Here is a 21010-nt window from a genome sequence, read left to right as displayed (position 1 = left end):
GGAGAAAAAAATCATTATGGAGGGGGGGAAATCGCTTTTCCCTCTCCAATTTCCTGCTTTGACTCTGTCTTTTATCTTATACAATGCAGAATCTGTGTTCCCAACTGTCCACTTGGTCACTACAGTGCAGACAAGAAACGCTGCAAAAAATGCTCCGCCAACTGTGAAACATGTTTTGGAAGCCACAGTGATCAGTGTAATACCTGTAAACCTGGTTACTATATCAATGAAGAGTCTAGGAGTTGTATTACCAGCTGCCCAGATGGATTTTACATTGATAATCGTCAGTATTTTTAAAAATTATCTAAGTATTGTCATGACTGCTGATTTGAAGTTTTTATGTTGACATTTGAGTTATTGTGTCTCTAGACATTACAAATCCTTGTATAGTATGACACAGAAGAAACATGAATTTTCATGGATTTATTCGTAAGTATCTGCTGTTAATCTAGCCTCAGTATAGTGATATTAAAAAAATTTGGAATACAGATGAGCAGCTTGCAAATGGCGTTGATTATCTAAGCTCGCATCACTCTGAATATCAGCTAGGCTTGTAAGTAAGCTTGGACTGTGCCAATCTGCCCCCTTGTCTTGTTTGTTTCCTCAAACAGCTTCCATTGGCAGTGTTGGGTATGGGAGGCTAGGTAGTGTTGGGTATGGGAGCCTTGGGCATTCAATAGGCCTGAAAGCCCTACCAACAGGAAATTCCCAGCACAAACATCCCTGTGAATGGTAGCTTATTTATTTGCTTATTTTTACATTTTATGTCCCGCTCTTCCTCCAGGGAGCCCAGAGCGGTGTACTACATACTTAGGTTTCTCCTCACAACAACAACCCTGTGATGTAGGTTAGGCTGAGAGAGAGTGACTGGCTCAGAGTCACCCAGCTAGTTTTATGGCTGAATGGGGATTTGAACTCGGGTCTCCCCGGTCCTAGTACGACACTCTAGCCACTATACCATGCTGGCTCCCCTTATCAGGGCTTATCAGAAGCTTATCAGGGCTTCTGATAATTCATGGGGTTATGGGAATTGTAGTATCTTGGGTATTATTCTCAGAGGTCTTTGTGCTGAAAATGTTCTGTAGGTAAGGGTTTCAGGTTGCCCTTTCAGGTTTCAAGTTCTTTCTGGCAAGTTTGCTGGTTTCTCTGTTTTGTTTTCCTTAATGATTATTTCTTTTTTAATTAATCAAATATTGGTTATTGTTTATATTGGTTTTTATTGTAATATGTATTTAATATGTTGTTAGTTGCATTATAGAGGCTTTCTGGCTCAAAAGATGGAAGACAGATAGATAAATAGGTAGATCATGAAGCCCTCCCTTTTGTACACCTTGCCTAGTCACTGCTCCTGCAAGTTGGGTTTTGGAGAAAAGCAGAAAAAAGTAGGGAAAACTTCTATAAGTAGCGCTGGAAATAGCAGAAGGCTGAAATAAAATCAGAATGAGATGGGCTTTCTGAGATTTCATGGAATTCTCAGAAAATATCTAAGATTCCCCAAGAATTATCTGAAAAGGCTTAAAAAGGATAAGCCAATTCTGAATCAACATTAGGGATATGCATGGGACTGGTTCGGAGGCCCTTTATGGGCCTCCAAACCAGTTTGAACCACCAGCGGTTTGGCTGGTTCAGAGGCGGGGGGCATACCTTCAAGGGTGGGGGAGGGTGACCTTACCCCTACGGCCGCGTTTCCCCTGCTGGCGCTCCATTTTAAAAGTGTCCATTGGGGTGGCAGCATACCTCCCTGCTGCCCTGGAGTCCTCGGCCGGAAGTACCCAGTGCGCATGCACATGCCAGGCGTGCACACATCATGCCCACCTGCTCACCCGTTTTATTATTAAAATAATTTTCTTATTTTAACACATGGGTTTTACTCATAGAATATTTTAAGCTGTGCCACTGATTCTTTCAAGTACATATAGAGAGAGAGCAAATTATTTTTCAACCTGCTTCAACTAGTCATTCATCCTTGATGCTAATTGTAGTCCTCAAATTAACTGCTGGCATAGAACTAGTTCTCTGTACTGTTCTGTGTTTCAATGAATGCTGAAAAATTGATACCTAGAAAATAGGGAAGAAGACAAAAGGAGTGGCCCGTACGGGTGAGGCAGGGTTGATGGTAAACCGCTCCCCGCCGTAACTGTCTCGCTTGGGCCTGTTTCACCCACCACTGCATTGACGCTAGATGCTTGAGCTGGTTATTTGCCCAGTTCCCCAGCCAGGCAAATAAGCAGCCTGCAAAGTGGGACTCAGTGAGGCGGCCTGGGTGGGGAGAGGAGAGTTGGAATGAGCCACATCTGCCGCTCGTTTACCGCCTGCCCCACTCATACATGCCACTCCCAGAAGATAGCTACTGTTACTTACCAACAGCTGGGATGGATTCTAGATGTTGCAGTCTCAGCCTGAGTTTCTCAAAAAGCTGCTGCAAAGGATTACATAGTTTATAGCAGGACAAAGGATATTGGTGATTTATGACTGTTGTGGGTTACAATCATCCTAGGACAATACTTATCACCTTCTGAGACTCTACCCCTCAATACTCAAGCTGGAAGGGACACTAAATTTTCCTGCTGCTTCAGTCACCTGTGTGCCTTGTCTGCAACCCTGTCCTTTCCCACTCTTTGTGTCTGAGCAGACTCCTCTGGACTTAATTTGGAATTGGGACACCTTTTCGGAGAACTTTTAGATAATGCTTGAAAATTTTTCACATATTTTGGAGAGCTTTTCTCTCACCTTATGATATTGGCACATGATGTTGGCGGGTTGTCCTCTGGGGATGGTATTTTCCAGCACTAGGGATGTGCATGAACCTGTTCAGAGGCCTTTATGGGCCTCCAGACAGGTTGGAGCAGCCGGCGGTTCGGCCAGTTCAAAGGCAGGGAGGACACCTTTATGGGCAGGGGAGGGTGCACTTTCCCCCGCCAGCGCTCTCTTAAAAACTGGTCTGGTGGAGCAGCAGCGTACCTCCCTGCCACCACATACCTTCCTCGGTCTGGAAGTGACCGGAAGTATCCCACGCACATGTACACATCAGGCGTGTGCACCGATGTGTGCATGTCCGTTGGGTACCTCCGGTGGAAGATAGCACCGTGGGGGAAACGCGGGGGGAGGGTGTCCCCCACCCTCACCTGCCTTCGAACTGGCCCCTGCCAGTTCCATGCACATCCCTATCCAGCACCAGCTACAATAGAAAGCTGCTTGGAAATGAAACTACCTCCACCCAAAACCAAAATGCAGCTGGCTTTCTAGTTCAGATCGTGTCATAGTGATCAGTGAGAGTCTTGGCAAGAGTTTTATGGAGAATAGCAGGCTCATATTAATGAACTTCTGCGTATGCACCTTCAAAGCAGCTTGGCTAGCCTGAATGCTGACTAGGCAGGTGCAGAATCTCATTTTCCATTCTGAACTGGAGAAGAATGAGCTTGATCCTTAATACATCTAAACATTGCAAGCTGGACAAAGTCATGTTCCAAACCTGTAATTATGAGTTTTGGCAACATCGCTACTCTGGTTTATAGCAGACAGCTATAAACAGCTATCAGCAGCTTTGCTGTCTCCCTTAACCTGCTTTAACACTATCTGCTGCCCTTTACAGCCCTAAGCCAATTCCCAACCCCACTTTCCCCCACTTTCCCTCTTTGATTTGTATTTCTGCCCCTCCTGTCAGTTTGTATATTTCAATACTGGCCCCATCACTATAATTTAGACCTTGTTTTATCTTGTCATTCCATCACATTCACCTTGCCATTCCATCTTATTTCTGTGTGCGCCCCCCCCCTCCACATTGTTTCACCTTCTCTGTTTCCATACCCTTTTAAACAAATATATAGATTTTGCTATCTCAGGGCAGCTAATCTTTTTCTTATGTCTAAGATATGTTATCCATCTAGAATATAGCAACAACTACAAAGATTAATTAAATAACAGGAGGACAACCTTTCTCTTATTCCACACAATAAATGGTAATGGATATACATAAATGTCTACAATATACATTGTGTTGTATACAAAAAGAGTAAATAATTACAAAGCATCTCTGAAATCAACAAGACAAGTTAGTTGTGACTAATTCAAGTCAGGATTTTCTTTCTTTCTTCTTATTATTATTTTGGATACAACCTATTGAAATTCTGTAAAGCACCATGTAGATTGATGTAACTTGGTATCTTTTGCATTGCTGAAAAGCATTAATGTAAATCAATGAAACAAGTCTACTTTAAAGTAATAATTACTTCACAGCATTTCCCCCAGTAAAATAAATGATTTGAAGCAGGTTATTCTCTTGATAGCACTGAATGTTTGATTTTATTTTAGCTTTTATTTAGGGTATCAAGATAGGAAAAGCAATAAACAAAGAGTCATATCCAAAATAATTTATTGCATGTAATTGTGCTGGGCTTCCTGAACTGCATTTCTGTTTCTTTCCAGATAAGATGGTCTGCCGTAAATGCAGTGAAAACTGTAAGACATGCACTGAATTTCAAACCTGCACAGAATGCAAACATGGCCTAAGGTAAAGAAGTGATAGATTACACTGAACACAGTAGTCAAGCTGGCGTCTGTATACGGCCATGCAACAACAAAGTTGCATAATGTATTCAATTCTTCCTTTACATTCCATTTCAGTGTGATAGTGTTTTTTATTGTATGCTTATATGTCATCCTGGGTAATGATGGATTAAAAAAAAACTTTAATGTGAGAAATAGGAAAGCTTTAGCGTGTTAGAATGTTGCTTTTTCCTTCTTTCATTTTGACATATAGTGTAACATTCACATATTATTGTAGAAAAAAATTGATGAACAATTCCTTTGGATTCATTGCTATGATCATTTCAAACAGTTTCCTTATCTATATTGTGTCCCTTCATACGTCCAGTTGTTCACTTATCTTAAGTACCACAGCCTCACTTCCCTTACAATGCAATATGCTCTTACATTAAAGAATGGAAGCGGGGGGATTCCCCCTTGGTGAGGTGAGGTGACTGAATTGTTTTTTAAACCAATATGCAAACTCTATAATGGAGCAGTGCCAATTTCAGACTATCAAATGAACTGAGTGACCTTTTGATCCAAAGATTTACGTTACAAATCTGTAAGAAGAATTGAATCAAACATTAAACCCCAGAGTCCATGGGAAAACAAATGTTTCCAGATTGCACAATAAACCATAAATAAGGCAGTTATAACTTGTTTGCATATCTGTGCAATTGCATTATTGGGGGAAAGATAAGAGAGTACAGAAAGAACAGAAAGCTAAAGTAAGCAAGTCACACCTCCAGACTGGCCCAAAGCATATATCATGATATGTATTACAGAAAACACCAGATACAGTAAAATGCTGGCCCATTGCATGTTTTGAATAGGAATGCATATGAAATTCTCCTCATCTGACATTCTCTCCAAATTTTGAGGTTCCAGATTATCTGGTATTGTGTGCAGAGCAGCATCCTTGTGTTAAGAATTTCTCATTCTTATTCTGTTGGTTTTTTTATTTCAAGACAGCTAACAGAATCACAGAATAAAAAACTAAACAAAAAAGATGACAGATAATTTCACATTTTTTGCATCTGTTCATCAACAACACTTTACAAAATAGTTTTGAGGGGGATACTGTCGCAAACTGGTGTGGGATGCACCACCATTGTAAGGTTTTGATTGGATTAAGGCTTCCATTGTCGTCTTGGCATTCTTGAGGATTTAATTCAGGGCATCCTTTCAACTCTGTAAATCTATACTCTTTTTTTTTTTCCCCTTCCTGGGATTTTTCCTTTACCACTGTAACAGCATTTTGATTTCCCCAAGTGTCAGGTGCAATTGCAAGGAGCACTCTTGACAAGCAACATGTCATGTTATCAATGAGTTGTCTGAAACTACTGACAACTGGTACTTTGGAAGTTAGTCCAGTAAAATGAACTCCTGGATTGGAAGGGACCTTGAAGGCCTTCTAGTCTGACCCTCTTCTCAATGCAGCAAAGTGCTACAGCATCCCTGACAGAAAAGCATCCAGCCACTGTTTGAAAGCCTCCAGTGAAGTAGAGTCCACCATTATATGAGGCAGTTCTTCTGCAACATAGCTCTTTTGTAGGGATGTGCACGTAACCGGGCAGGGGAGGCTCGAAGGCGAAGAGGTGCCGCTTTAAGGGCGGGGGAGGGTGCACATACTGCTCCCGCCGTCCCGTCCCCCACCAGCATCCAATTTCAGTAAAGCCCGTTGGTGCGGCAGCATACCTCCCTGCCGCCCCATTGACCAGAACTACCCGGAAGTATTTGGTGTACCCGTGCACTGCTGCAAGTGCGCGCACATTGTGCTTGCCCATGCGCACACACCTGACATGTGCATGCAGCAGCACACACAGGTGCACCAAATACTTCCAGGTAGTTCCGGTAAATGGAGTCAGTAGGGTGTCAGGGAGGTACGCTGCCACCCCAACAGGTTTTACTGAAATCAGACACCGGCAGGGAGAAAGCTGTGGGAGGAGTAGGTGCACCCTCCCCTGCCTTTAAAGCTGCACCCCCGCCTTCGAACCGGCAGAAACACCCACCGGTTGAAACAGTTTGGTGGCCTGTAAACTGGCTTTGTGCACATCCCTACTCTTCTGTCCACCCTCCAGTATCCCCCTGGCTCTCTTCTTAACCGCAGAGAGCCTTGTAGGAGCTTCAGTTTACAAATATACAAACAAATTCATTCAGTAGCATTAATTCACAATAAAAACAGTTCAATTAAAAATGAGTTACTAAAATCAACAGCCTCAAAACAAGACTCCTTCACTCAGTAACCAAAAGAGAGCCTCAAACAACATTAACTTAAACCCCATTGTTTAAGACTGAGGTATGATCCTTCAGTCTTAAGCACACTTAAAATCAATGAGGCTTTTTATAAACTGTATTTGAAAACGTGTCCTCCTTTGCAAACTTCGCTTTATTTGCTTTCAATTGATCATTATGTTAATTCTATGTAGTTTACAAGGATCCAGATGTCTTATCCACTGTGAAGAAGGAAAATATTATAATGGCAGGGAGTGTGAGCCATGCCACCATTCCTGTGCTGCTTGTGCAGGTACCTCTTTGATATTTTTTCATTAGCTGACTAGCTTGATCCTTTTTGCAATGAAATATGTCAGAATATTTCCATACATGCTTACTGGAAATCCCCTTCTCACTAGCTGACATCCAGAGCAAGAAAGCACCAGTATAGCTAGAAAAGCAAACTCTAAAGCCCTTCAAGACTAAGTGCACCAGGGAGGGGCAATGTTTGACAATCTCCCAAGGAAGCCCTTGGTGCTACCCAAAAATATGTCCCTGGGGGCTGCACAGGGGGCTTTCTGGAGAAGAGTCGTATCAAAAAGTGCCCCTTCCTTGCACCAGGACACTTTCCAGATTAGCCGCTCAACAGTGGCAAAATGCTTCCATTCAAGCAATCCCATTCTGTTGGGATCTCTGTTGGCTTTTGAGGCCCAACAATGGGAAACTAAGCAAGGACTAAGCTTAGCAAGAAAACCCTTTGGAGTTCTTTGAGAGTGTCAACAAGCATGTGGATAAAGGTGATCCAGTTGACATAGTATACTTTGACTTCCAAAAAGCTTCTGATAAAGTTCCCCACCAATGGCTCTTGAGTAAACTTAGCAGACATGGAATAAGGGGAAAGGTTCATGTGTGGATTGGTAACTGGTTGAAGGACAGGAAACAAAGAGTAGGAATAAATGGACAATTTTTACAATGAAGGTACATAGGGAGTGGGGTCCCCAAGGGATCAATACTGGGACCAGTGCTCTTTAAATTGTTCATAAATGATCTAGAAGTTGGGGGTGAGCAGCGAAGTAGCCAAATTTGCAGATTAAACTAAACTATTTAGGGTAGTGAAATCCACAACAAATTATGAGGAGCTCCAAAAAGATTTATCCAAACTGGGGGAGTGGGTGACAAAATGGCAAATATGGTTCGATGTAAGCAAGTGTAAAGTGATGCACATTGGGGTAAAAAATCACAACTTCAATATACGCTAATAGGATCTGAGCTGTTGGTGACTGACCAGGAGAGAGATCTTGGGGCCGTGGTGGCCAGCTCATTGAAAGTGTCAACTCAGTGCAAGGCAGCTGTGAAAAAGGCTAATTCCGTGTTAGGAATGAAAATACTAATATTATAATGCCCTTATACAAGTCTATGGTACGGCCACATCTGGAGTACTGTGTACAGTTTCAATCACCATATCTTAAGAAGGATATTGTAGAACTGGAAAAGGTGCAGAAGAGGGCAACCAAGATGATCAGGGGCCTGAAGCAGCTTCCTTATAATGCTGCAGTATATGGGGCTCTTTACCCTGGAAAAGAGGCGACTAAGGGGGAGACATGATTGAGGTGCATTAAATTATGCATGGAGTAGAGAGGGTGGACAGAAAGAAATTTTTCTCCCTCTCTCACAACACTAGAACCAGGGGTTACCCCATGAAACTGAAGGTTGGGAAATTTAGGACCAACAAGAGCCTTTTTAACACAGTGCATAATTAATCAATGGAATTCTTTGCCATGTGATGTGGTGATGGCCACCAACTTGGATGGCTTTAAAACGGGCTTAGTCCTTTCCACCATCAATTCATGATGGAAAGGACTTCAATGGCTACTAGTCTGGTGGCTGTGGGCCACCTCCAGCCTCAGAGGCACGATGCCTCTCAATACCAGTTGCAGGGTAGCAACAGCAGGAGGGAGGACATGCACATAACTCTTGCCTGTGGGCTCTCCAGAGGCATCTGTTGGGCCACTGTGTAAAACAGGATGCTGGACTAGATGGGCCTTGTGCCTTATCCAGCTGGGCTGCTCTTATGTTCTTATGTCTGCTGTCCCAGAGGCACCTGTTTGGTCACTGTGGGCAGCAGGATATGGGGCTAAATAAATCTTTGGTCTCATCCATCAGGGCTCTTCTAATGTTAACTGCTATCACATCAGCTAAACTTGAAAATTCACCCCGACAGAATGAGATTATAGAGAATAACAGGATTTCATTGTCAGAGGTTCTATTTTGCAACACATTCAGTATAAATTATCTAAAGAAAGAATGTCTGAGATCTAAAGATGCCTTTGAGTTTTCTAGATTTCCCCTTCCACTTGCTTCTCCTCGTGAAACACTGGAGGCCACTTCAACTTTGTGAAGTGGACTTTGAGGACACATGGGATAGACGAGAAGCCACCAATGTGCATGTAAAATTGTATTTATTTGTGTGGGAGTTCCCAACAGATGGCTCTTTCGATTCCACCCAGTGTATTTTCAGTAATCTCTGATCTATAGTTCGTTTGTCAAGTATGATGCATATCAGTTCTTTTGTGTTCTGCTGAGAATATGTCAACATGTTACCTTGTTTGCTCTGTTGGCTTTTGAGGCCCAGGAGCAGATGCTTGCACAAATTGCACAGAAGAGTATCTTATGGAAAATGGAAGGTGTGTGCTGGCTTGTAACACTGGCTACTATTTCGATCACTCTCTAGAAAATGGACATAAAAGCTGCAAAAAGTAAGTGGTGCACTTCAAACGCTAGGTTCCATTTGTTTTAAAACCAAATGTATAATTACCAGTTAAATAATGCATAGACTATAAATATTTGAATGTTTTGGAAAAAGAGAATATGTTACTGGCATGGGGTACTTTAACAATCTATGCAAATCAAGCAAAACTTGTAAACATTAATTCAATATGGGCTTTTCATGTAAGTTTTAGCATATGCATATTTTATATATATTTTCCAAGATTTTATTGAGTTGTAGGCAGAGGCGCACCTAGGTAATTTTGGAGCCTGGACCAAAAGCAGAATCACACTGGGCTTCAAGGTTTCTGGATTGCCACCGCTGAGCCACAGGAATGAAAAAAGAGGAAAAGAGACACAGCACACACAACTGTGATACATCACAATAAAGATGGGTTTTGGGAAATGAACCTCTTCTCTCTATCATTAAAGGAACTGAGATGGAAGGAGTTAACTGACTGCACTAGACTAAAATATGTCAAATAACACTTTTCCCAGCTCCTTGAGAATAGAACTCATTCACTTCAGAACAGTCTTACAACTGGTCTGGTGTAGCATAGTGGCAGAAAGACTGAGTTACATATCAGGAAGTCCTTGGTTCAAATCTCTAATTTGCCACAAATTCAATACTCTAGTTGGTTTTCGGCAAGCCCTTCCCTACCCCAATCTCATGTAAGTTCCCATCTGGGATAATTTCTGCAAGGCTCATGTACATGATTGATAGATAGATAGATAGATACTTTATTTATGGCCAATGGCCAAAACATACATATTTAAAGGGCCTTGAGGTTCTCCCACCTCTATACACATGCTATTTACTCATTACTTAGCATCAGATTTTTAGAATCTTGCAGATATTTTTATATGAACCTGAAGGAATCAAGCAAAGAATTTGACAATGTTCATGGTGGTCCTAATATTTACTGTTAACTAGATAGCTGCTCGCTGCCCCTTTCGGTGGCACGGCTTTTTTGTCCCAGCCCCCTTTCCCAGGAGCACGCGGGGCTGGGAGCTCATTCTCATTGGCCCAGGCTGCTTCTGGGGGCAGGGCTGGAAGAGCCTAGCCGGCAGCGTGCCTGCATCAGCTCAGTCCGCCTCTCGGCTGCAGACCCTCCCTCCCATCCCTCAGATATAGACTGGGCATTCACTGGTCACCAGTTGGGGCCAGGCAGGAATTTTTTGGGTCTACACCTGATTGGCTCTTGGTGTGCACCTTTTTTCGCCAGCCTCAGGCTATATCGGGGTTCCCAGGTAGCTAGCTAGAGCATTAATTAGGATAACTCTTGTCGTGGACGGCAGGTACAGTGCGATTAGGGAACTTCTAAGTAAAGGGATGTGGCACCTTAGGTAAGCTTTAAATCAAGAAGGAGGAGCTGATCCCTTGAGGCTTGGCAGATCAGGGATGCTGCTTGACTCCTACGTCACTTCAGGCGACATCCTTTCCGTATGGCTGTGCAGTGTCGGTGGGGTGTCGTTCTGATAGTGAAAACCTGACTTTAGGTCAGCGAAGAAGGGCGCCTCTGCTGCAGAATGGAGGTCTGCCTGAAGCCAAGATGCTATTGCCACAGTCTGGTAAGAGGGTGGCCATGGTGTGGCCGACCTGCTAGGTACCGCACTGCAGGGGACTAACCAATCCCAGCTAATATGCCTGTAACTGAAAACCTCAATAAAGAATTGACCGTTCCTACCATAGCAATGCCTCCGCGTCTCCTTGGGGTCTGGGTACAATATATAGAATTTGCTATATTTTCATACAGGTGTGATGCCAGCTGTTTCGGGTGCAGTGGTCCAGGAGAAAGAAATTGTACAAGTTGTCCAAATGGCTATATCTTAGATACAGGTCTCTGCGTAGTTGGCCTTGTCTGTAAAGATGGTAAGTATTTTTTCTTATCTCCAAATAAAGCATTTTTATTGACTCCATAGTCTTTAAATATATTTCATAATATCTTAACAACAGTTCCTTATCTTAAGTGGACACAGGTCAATTACCATTTTAAATTTGCAAGAGACGTGTTATTAATGAATTCTGCTTTTGTTTTGTAACATCCATTAGTAGATTTTCACACATTGTAAATTTAAAGAATCATTTATTTTTACTTTTCTATTCAAATTCTATGCTTTACGAAATAAGATAATATATAAAAAGAGGGTTAAAAGAAAGTAAGAATATAGCAAAAATTGAAATTTGCTCTTAAAAAGCTGAAATGTGACAGAATGGGCTATTTTGCCTAAACCATGCAAGGCGTTAAATGCAAAGATATTTTTTATATTATCAGTTAATGAGTTGATAATAAGGGGGAAATGAGGGCTGCTATGGGCCAAAATAGGGACTGCTGAAACTGCTGTTTATACATTTGCTATAATTAATGTATAATACCTTGGAAAAGAGCATTAGTTTTTGCATATATATTTTGTAAAATGTTTCTGTGTTTTTATCCACTAAATAATACAGGACTGTATATGCTTTTGTTTTTTGTTTTTTGCAATACAGCATGAAAAATAATTCCTGGGGGAAAGTATTATTCATAGTCATTAAAATTATCATCTACAGTAATGGGGACCCTGAGTGCTATCATTGTAAGCACTGAGAACTACCGCTTTGAGAAGTTTTGTTGAAAAACAATATATAAATATTTGTAGTATAAAGTAGTGGCACTGTCTGTGGTCAAGCCATTTTATACATAGTGGATAGATAGATAGATAGATAGATAGATAGATAGATAGATAGATAGATAGATAGATAGATAGATAGATAGATAATGTGTTAAGGGAGGGGTGTGTAGAAGCAATATTCCAAATAGTGCAGCATACCTGTGTCTCCCCTCCAATAGCTCCTTGTGCTGCTTTCCTTCAAACCTGAATCAGTTATTCAGAACTAATGCAAGGAGACTTACACCAGCCATCTTGGAGGATCAGGCCTGTAATGGCTCCCCCATCAGGCAAGGTGAGATGACAGGCTTAGGCGGTGAGTGGGAGGCTACTCCTACTTGCAGCCAATGGGGGATTAAGGCAGAGGCAGAAGAGCCATCTGCCCACGGTGGCAAAATTTGAGGAGGAGAAACTTTTGCCACTCCTCAGATTTTGCCGTGCCGCTCTGAGGGCAGTGGTAGATGTGGGGAGGGGGGCGTGAGGGCAAATCCCCCCTTTCACTCTAAATATTGCCACTGCCGCAGCAGAATAAGGTGCAGTGTTGGTGGCTGCATGCAGGGAAGGTGGCAAAGATGGAAGCGTGTCCCCATTTCTTTATCTTTTACAATGCCTGTAATGTGAGGGGAGAGGAGCTCATTGGGCTTCGGAGCCCGGGCCACACCCCCTTTGCGTGTGACGGGCTCCGAAGCCCAGCGAGCTCCTCTCCCCCTGACATTTCAGGCAGCCATTTGTTGCCTGAACCGTGTTTGCTTCCCTTTCTCTCCCTCTCTGGAGGCAGCGAACAGGAAATAAATGCTTTTCAGGCAGCTGCCTGAAAAGACAGGGGGAGAGGAGCTTGCTGGGCTTTGGAGGCAGAGCCCAAGCGATGAGCCAGCTGACACAGATGTTACTGGAGGGCTGGGTGGCAGGGCCAAAGACAGGAAACCGCCGCTCTTGGCATTTTAAACGGTAAAGAAAAGGAAGCACTCTTCCCTCCTCGCCCCCACTCCCTGCAGGCAACCACCGACACCACACTGCATCCCGCTGCGGCAGCAACAATATTTAGAGTGAAGGGGGGGATTTCCCCTCGCGCACACACCCTCCCTGCAGTGGCAAAATCCTCTTTGCTTATGGGCGGCAAAGAGGTTAATCTGCCCCTGAATGCAGCAAGAGGTTTCCCCACTACACTAGTGCACACATGGGGAGGGGAGTGGTTTTCCTTTATTTCTCTGTTCTGCGGCTTCCAAAAATATGTCCCTGAGGGTTGCACTTCATTTGTTAGGTTATCAGTCATTGTCTTTTCTAGTTGACTTTTTTGGCATTCAGACAATGGATGACAGTGTTGGAATAAATGGCACACAGCAGAGCATTGTGGGTTCCAATAAAGAGCCTTGCTAGCCTCTTTCAGCCTGTGGCAACAAGGAGCTCCATGGAGACTATAAGGCTGCTTGGCAAACAGAGCCAGGCAGTTTCCTAGACTACCAGAGTGCGAGTTCTTGAAGTAGGTTGGGCAAGCATCCAGTAATTTCAGGAAGCTAGTTGAAGCTAGGTCACCTTAAGTGGCAAAGCGGGGAAATGCTTGACTAACAAGCAGAAGGTTGCCAGTTTGAATCCCTGCTGGTATTATATCGGGCAGCAGTGATATAGAAAAATGCTGAAAGGCATCATCTCATACTGTGCAGGAGGAGGCAATGATAAACCCCTCCTGTATTCTACCAAAGTAAACCACAGGGCTCTGTGGGCGCCAGGAGTCGAAATCGACTTGACGGCATACTTTACCTTTTAGTTGATGCTAACAATCTTCTGAGTGGCAGCAGGAAACATCAACTCTTTTAAAATGATGGGTGGGTTATGGAGTATCCATCATTTTCAGGTAACCATGCTCCTCAGATCACAGTTGGATCACCATCTCCTGCTCCTGCTGCTCCCAGCTTTTGCAAGAAGCTGCTCTTGTGTGCCAGTGTCCTCTCTTTTTGCTCCAATCACCTATTTTGTGAGACTGGGGAAATCTGTTGGTGGATTGTGCTGTGTGCTTTCTGCTCTGCTCTTCTTTGACAGCTCCACTCCTCCTCAGGAACTCCCCTGGGGTGTTTATTCACATTGGAATCTGGTTTGTATCCAGCTACAGTTTTCGCCAAATTGAAAATGCCAGCCTACTTATTATTCACATCCTGCCCATCCTTCCCCCTAACATTCTGAGCTGCCTCCCGCTTCACTCAGCAATTATTCTTTTTTTCCAGTTCTTACCTGAATTGTCAAATCTACTATTTTCCAACTTATTTTGTTTTTATCTCTGTTATAGCATGGCATCCACATAACCTAAATTTGGAATTGGATTATAAATGAAACTAGATTTTAAATTGTGAACCTTTTATATGTAGAATTTTGCAAATGTTTTTGACATATGCTTTGCCAGAAACTTGAAATACACAGTTTGCAACCTTATTGACAGCATACGTAAGAATTGCTGAAGGCAGTTTCCTGCTCTACATGCTTCATATTGATTGCCATAAACACTGAGCTTTAAGAAGAACGAAGTATCTGTGAAGATACTTTGATTAGTTCCAGACATGATTTAGGTTTTCTTACTTTCTGTCTCTCTTGAGAAATACAAATCCTTTCCTCACAAGATATGAAACTGATAAACTGACAGGCACAGCTTATAGGTTGGATCCTAAGTACTGTTAGAGGTTGTTGATTTTTACCCACAGTAGGTAAAACAGCAAAGCACTAAGGAATAAGCACACACTCCAGTTACAGAGTAGGTAGCAGAGGATGGTTTGGATATTGTAGCTATTTAGAGAAAACACATGGAGATCCTTGTATGACTAAACACTAAAAATTTATTGGTTAAATACACTTGGATAGGAAAGACCTATATCTAATCTAAAGGACTACATAGTGGATAGGTAAGGAGAGAGAGAGAGATGTTTCCATCTGCTCTCTAGGAGGAAAGGAAGGATTGTGACTCAGCACAGGAAGTGCTGCAGAGTCAGTTCAGGGGTCATAGAGTAGGGACAGATACGGAGACCCTGACTCACTGTCTTTACTCCCAATGCCCCTAGTGGTCATTGGGACAGTTGGTGCAAAAGGTCGATGCACTGGAACTTCGTCTCCAACAAGTACTACATGATGGGGACATACACACAAACCCACACACAGCCTTTTCACATAACAGCCACATAGAACTTGTTCCCATTCCTCCAGCCACAACAGCCCCTTCTACTTCTCTCTATAGCAGACTCCTGTCCCTCCCCACAAAGCCTCTAATGCAAGTCAGGAAGTTCTCAAGAATGAGGTAGGATGGGGTACAGGGCTGTAGGGGGAGCAGGGAGAAGGGGATCTTCCAGATCGAGGCAGAGATACATTCTGTGAGCAGGAGTTCTGCTTGCACAAATTACTTCTACCTGTATATGATTCTCCGCCTGCTCCTGCAGCCTCACCTCATTCCCAAAGGCCCCCAACCCTCAGGAAAGCCTTTTGCATGACCGCAAGCAGAGGTGCACCTAGGTAACTTTGGAGCCTGGACCTAAAGGCCTCTGGAAGCCCCCCGCCCCCTGGAGGTTTTACAAAAAGGGCTGTTATCCCAAATCTCCTCTGGAAGAGTGTGTGTGCATTCACACACCAGCCAAACTTACCCCAAAGTCCATTCAAGATCCTTGGAAACACTGCACTCCACACGCATATCGGGCTTTGTCTTCTGAATTCTAGCTTATCTCGATGTATTTCCAGGTTTTTAAAATGCTGGTTTTAAGCACGTTTTTCTGAAAACCCGGGAGCAAATGGGGGAGGCACTGACGTAGAATCATTAACATGATAAGAGGGATACGATCTTTAGGAATGCAGATATAGGCTTTAGAAATCTCCCCGCCCCCCGCCGCCCAATTGGCTAGAAGGGAAACATTGAGGCATGCGATGTGAACCTGCACCAAAAAAAAACCCAAGACCAGAGGGGAGGGGCTGCTTCCCTCAATGCCACAAGTGCACTTCGAAGTGGCTTCACTCAACATTTATCTCATAGCATGAAGCCATGTGCTAATAACTCCCTGCCGCTGCAAGTTAAACATCATCCCCCTACACACACACACCTGTGACACACATAGTATTTTTAACAGGTGGGATTTTGAGGGCACAAACAACAACTAAACTCACAAGTATGTAAGAATATAAAACAGGTATGTTTATGCAAATATGCATTCATATAAACATTTCAACACACAACTTAACATATTCCCATTCCACATATTTCTTCCCCCCCCCCATCTCTGTCTCTAAAGCACCTGACAACCACACCACCCAGAACAAACTAAAGAGAATTTGGGGAGCCCCAGGGGATGTGGAGGCCCTGGGCTTTGACCCCAAAGTCCAGGGGTAAGAGCACCTCTGAGCGCAAGTGGCTGCTGTAGGGAGGAAAGGGTGTGATACATATTCTAACCCATAATATTATATTCATATGTGATACGATAATAGTTTGAGTAACCACATAGGTTTTACACAGTGGGCAATACTCTTCCATGATAAGCACATATTTTTGTAGTCAAAAGTCTTGGTATAAGGGTACTACTCAACCCACATTTAGCATTATTTTAGGATATGCATATTTCCTTGTGAGATGGCTGTTCAATGTTCTTTTTATTCATAATACTCAAAATACCTTTCACTGTATTTTTCACTGTTTTCTAATATTTCTTTTTCTGATCTTTTTTTCCTCCCTTCATAATTGGATACAAATCACTCCTTGCTGGAACACAATATTTCTCCTTGAAAACAAATGCTGTTGTGACTGAAATTCCTTTTGATGGAAACACAATTTCCTATTTGCTACCTGCTCCTGAATGGTCTCTTCGATCAATTTTGCCTGTCTGACAAATTAAACCTTCCTCCACTTGACACCATGCTGTTCAAACCTTCAACTTCCCTCCACTTTCTATGATCTCTGGAAGCAACGGAAGAATCTTGGGCCGAAGGAGGTTTCTGTATGCTAGTGAAAAAGAATAATCTTTGTCAACGGAAAGTACTTCAGCAACTTTGTTGCAGAACATGTACGCTAAAAGGGTGAATTGGCAGCTCTCAAAGTTCTCTTGCTCCTGTAGACTTATAGATTAATCCATACTATTAAAAATGATACAAAAAAAACACAAACCACCTTTTCCCTCCCTCTTTCTCTATCTCCCCTTTGTTTGGGGAGGCAGTGAACTGTATGTTGGAACTTAAAATAGAAAAACTACAACAAGCCTACCTTTCATTACTGGGTGTTTAGAACAAAGCATCCTGGATCACAGTGTCAGTATGGTGTGACCAAAGCATTTGATGCCAAAATTAAAGTTATTTGATTTCCTGTCAATTTAAGGATATCCCTGGGTGTGGGTTTTGGTTTTTTTTAACATTCTCCTTTCCTTTTTCCTGCTTGTTTCCCCTTCAAGATGTGTAGAGTGTTTCAAAAATACAACACAAGTTTACAAGGATTAAAACAGAACAAAACTATATGTTTGCATTAGTCTTTTTTGTGCTCATGTACTCAAAATAAGGAAGAACTTTAGGCAATAAAGCTATCCCTGAAGAAACATCTTTAGCTTAAGGACTATCCTCTGCAAATCAGTGTAATTCTAAAACAAACAGGATGCTTCTGCATATGGTTCCTAGTCATTTCATATATTGTTTGCTGGTTTTTGCATTATATAGCATTTATGTTACATTTTGCAAAAACGTTTTTAAAAAATTTAACCCGGTTAATCAGAATGTTTTAGAACCTGACATTCTTGACATTGTTTCTTTTAATAATAATTTAAAGGTGCAAACTCCTTAAATGTGCAGGGCTTTTTTTTCTGCTGTGAATAAACTCGGTAAGGTGCAGAATGCTCTTTTTCATAAGCAAGGTAGCTTACATACTTGAAACTAGAATGTATCATTACTGTGCAACTTAAGCCATATTCATTGCATATATACACATTAAAACTGGATCCATTCCTTTAGACATGGGCCACAATTCAGATGAGCAACTCCTTGTGTGTTTGGGAGCTATGATGCACACAAGGCTTCCCTATTCACTTTACTGGATGGAACAGCTCTGCTCCTGCATCCCTTTATGCAATTAGAGCTGCCTTTTCCTTTAAAACGAATATGAAAGTTCCACCTGCTTCACTTCCATGTGTGCATTATCATGTGCAATTATTCTGCAAGTCAATGTGCAATGCTTCATGCATGAGTTTTCACACTTGTGCGGCTGATACATTTCATAGCAGACTGTTTCTGCTCACTGGCTGCATTCTCTGGATTGCAACAATGGTGTAAAGGGGAAAAATATTGAGATCTAGATTACAATGGGACTTACAAACACTGGCATGATTGGTGCCTATAACTGGAATTAAAATACTGAACCAAATTCCGCTCTTGGTGTGCATATGACATCAGTGTTCCATCAAGGGTGAAGTAGTTTGGTTATTGTGCAATAATAGATAACATAGTTCTAGGCCTGATGTTACTCATATTCTGCTACAGTATAATGTGAAGACAAACTTCAAAAATACCTTAAAACTTCAGGATTATATTTACCATGCAGTCTGGAATTAGTACTGAAATACAGTTCATACATTTCATGTAGCCTATGATTGCAAAGCATTCACGTATCAGAAAAAAATTAAACTTCTAATAGTTTAACTGAAAGACCAATTTTAAGATGGACCCTAAACATTACAAATGAATATGCCAGTTTCTGTAGAAACAAAGGTCTTTTTTAAAAAGAAAGCTTAATTATGGCAGCAGAAATCTTCATCTGGATCACCACTGAAAAAATATTTCTGAAAAGAAGTATTGCTGTTGTTTTAAATTGTAAACTGTTACTTGGGTCCTCAGAATTTGAAGACATCCTATCACTTCATTCCCAGTCCTTAAATAATTATGCATGATTATTAATACATTTAAAATTATGAACTTGTTCAAAGGCAATGGGACTAGCTGCATGCTCCAATTTGAAGGAGAGCACAAGACCTTGACTGACCAGTCAATTCCTTTGCATGTTCTGGATAGAAATCTGATTTAGGAAAAATGCTCTTGTGCAGCATCAAAAGCTAGCGCTTGGTAAAGTGGTTTCTTCTTAATTGGACTGTCAAAAGGAGAATACAGCACACATTAGACAAAATGCATTTGCCTCAAGAACACTGTAGAGGACACTGAGCAAGCTAGTTTCTGGTGGGTGCCTTCCCAGCTATCCAGTAGCCTTAAGAGGCTGTTGCTGCCTCTTAAGAGTGAGCTACAGAAAGGGTGGGAACAGATGGCACACAGAGACAGGGCCCTAATCAAGGCACTGTGTTGCCTAGAACTAGTGGAGATTAAAAAGAGAACGCACAAGCTGATGAACTATGATCAAGCAAGCTCCTGAAAAGTACATTGCTTTAGCTGGAAATGCCCACATTATTTTTGATCTGAGACTGATGAAATAGGAGACAGACATGTTCCTGGGTCATTATGTTAGTTGGCTGTAAGTCCCACAGAAAACCATGTGGGGTTTAGGTTAACTGGAAATAATTTGTCATATTTATTTCAATGAGACTTAAATGTGACCATTTGCTAGACTGGAGCTGATGATTGTGTGTTCTCGGAACCAGAGCCGAGGATCTTACTAGAAACCGTCACCACCCTGTTTGTACTAGTTTAACTACTAGTACTGTCTGGACTGCCTAATTTCTCTACATAATATTATTAACTAGAAAATAATGCTTTCAAAGTTTAAGTTAATGGTATATATATTATATAAATAAATATATTATATTATATTATATATATATATATATTCCTAATTGTGATATAATGTATTGGATTGTAAAGAATTTATTTGAATACTTACAAATGCTTCTAACACAACTATAGAGAAGAATTTAATTTTTTTAATACTGACACATTGTTAAATCCAAATACATTTTTACTGAAGAATACTGTACATGTGTAAAATGTCCAGTTGTTTGTAAAATAGGGTAATACTGTTGTAACTGATATTGGCCAAAATCAATGTTATTCCTTATTTTATTTTTTATGTTAAATTAACCTAAGTTCTTGTTCCTTTCGTCTAGTAAAGCACATTTATGAGTCATATATAAAGTCTTATGCTTGGAGGGGAACTAGTTTTTTCTGGGCTTTCCCCCCAGGTTCTTCTCTTTTTTTCAACAAGCAATTTGATACTAAACAGAATCGCTGAAATAAAGTGAAGCAATGTTTTAAATTAAATATATTGGTCTTTGAAAAGAAAAGTAGTGGTATTTACAACAATTTGATAATATACTTGAATCCTGGTGTACAATGATTTGGACTACTTTGAAGTTCTTACAGATTATTAACAATCACTACACAATATTGTACATTTAATATGATTGGCTTTAAAAGAACAGGAGCATTTGATGGCTCATAGAATTTGCATTTCAGTCCATATGCACGCGATTGATCTCAGCAGGAAAGTATGCAATTTGGTACTGCTAAACAACCAGGGCCTCTACAAATGGATACTTCACCTCTTTGTTCTAGCTTTGCAGTCCAGCCTTCCCCTGTGCAGGGGCAACTTTTAGACGCTGGGGAGATATAAGTGGGCTTTCTTGTGCTTCATCCAAAGGACCATACGAGTAGTGCTGTCATCCTGATACATTCAGAAATGCAGGGCATTATTTTGCAGGGTGACACATGTCTAGAATTTATCTCATATGTAAATAATTCATGGAGAACGTAAGTAATGGTAATGTAATAAACACTTTGAAAGCGGATGGACTCATTCCTGCAAACACATAGCACAACACCATGGGAAAGGCGAAAACACCTTCAGATGCAATTGAGAGCTCTGAACAATTGTTTGAAAATAAAAGTGTAGTTTGGAAGGAAAAGTGTCAGTACT

General features: G+C 41.7%; 1 protein-coding gene across 3 annotated transcripts in view; it reads left to right on the top strand.

Annotated features, from left to right (window-relative positions):
• PCSK5 (proprotein convertase subtilisin/kexin type 5) overlaps positions 1-21010 on the top strand; it is a 440322-nt gene that overhangs the window by 324663 nt on the left and 94649 nt on the right. The window contains exons 16-21 of one of the 3 annotated variants that reach the window (XM_053294457.1): positions 90-283; positions 4426-4510; positions 6957-7054; positions 9368-9497; positions 11265-11380; positions 17079-17619. In XM_053294457.1, the coding sequence (XP_053150432.1) occupies positions 90-283; positions 4426-4510; positions 6957-7054; positions 9368-9497; positions 11265-11380; positions 17079-17194 (739 nt within the window). In that variant the 3' untranslated portion in view covers positions 17195-17619. Of the gene's footprint in view, positions 1-89; positions 284-4425; positions 4511-6956; positions 7056-9359; positions 9498-11264; positions 11381-17078; positions 17620-21010 lie in introns of those variants that run through there. The other 2 variants (XM_053294459.1, XM_053294458.1) reach the window with 2 other exon arrangements.

The sequence above is a fragment of the Hemicordylus capensis genome, chromosome 2 (genome assembly GCF_027244095.1).
Source record: "Hemicordylus capensis ecotype Gifberg chromosome 2, rHemCap1.1.pri, whole genome shotgun sequence".
Taxonomy (NCBI): Eukaryota; Metazoa; Chordata; class Lepidosauria; order Squamata; family Cordylidae; genus Hemicordylus; species Hemicordylus capensis.
This window is presented reverse-complemented; position numbering and strand designations above follow the sequence as displayed.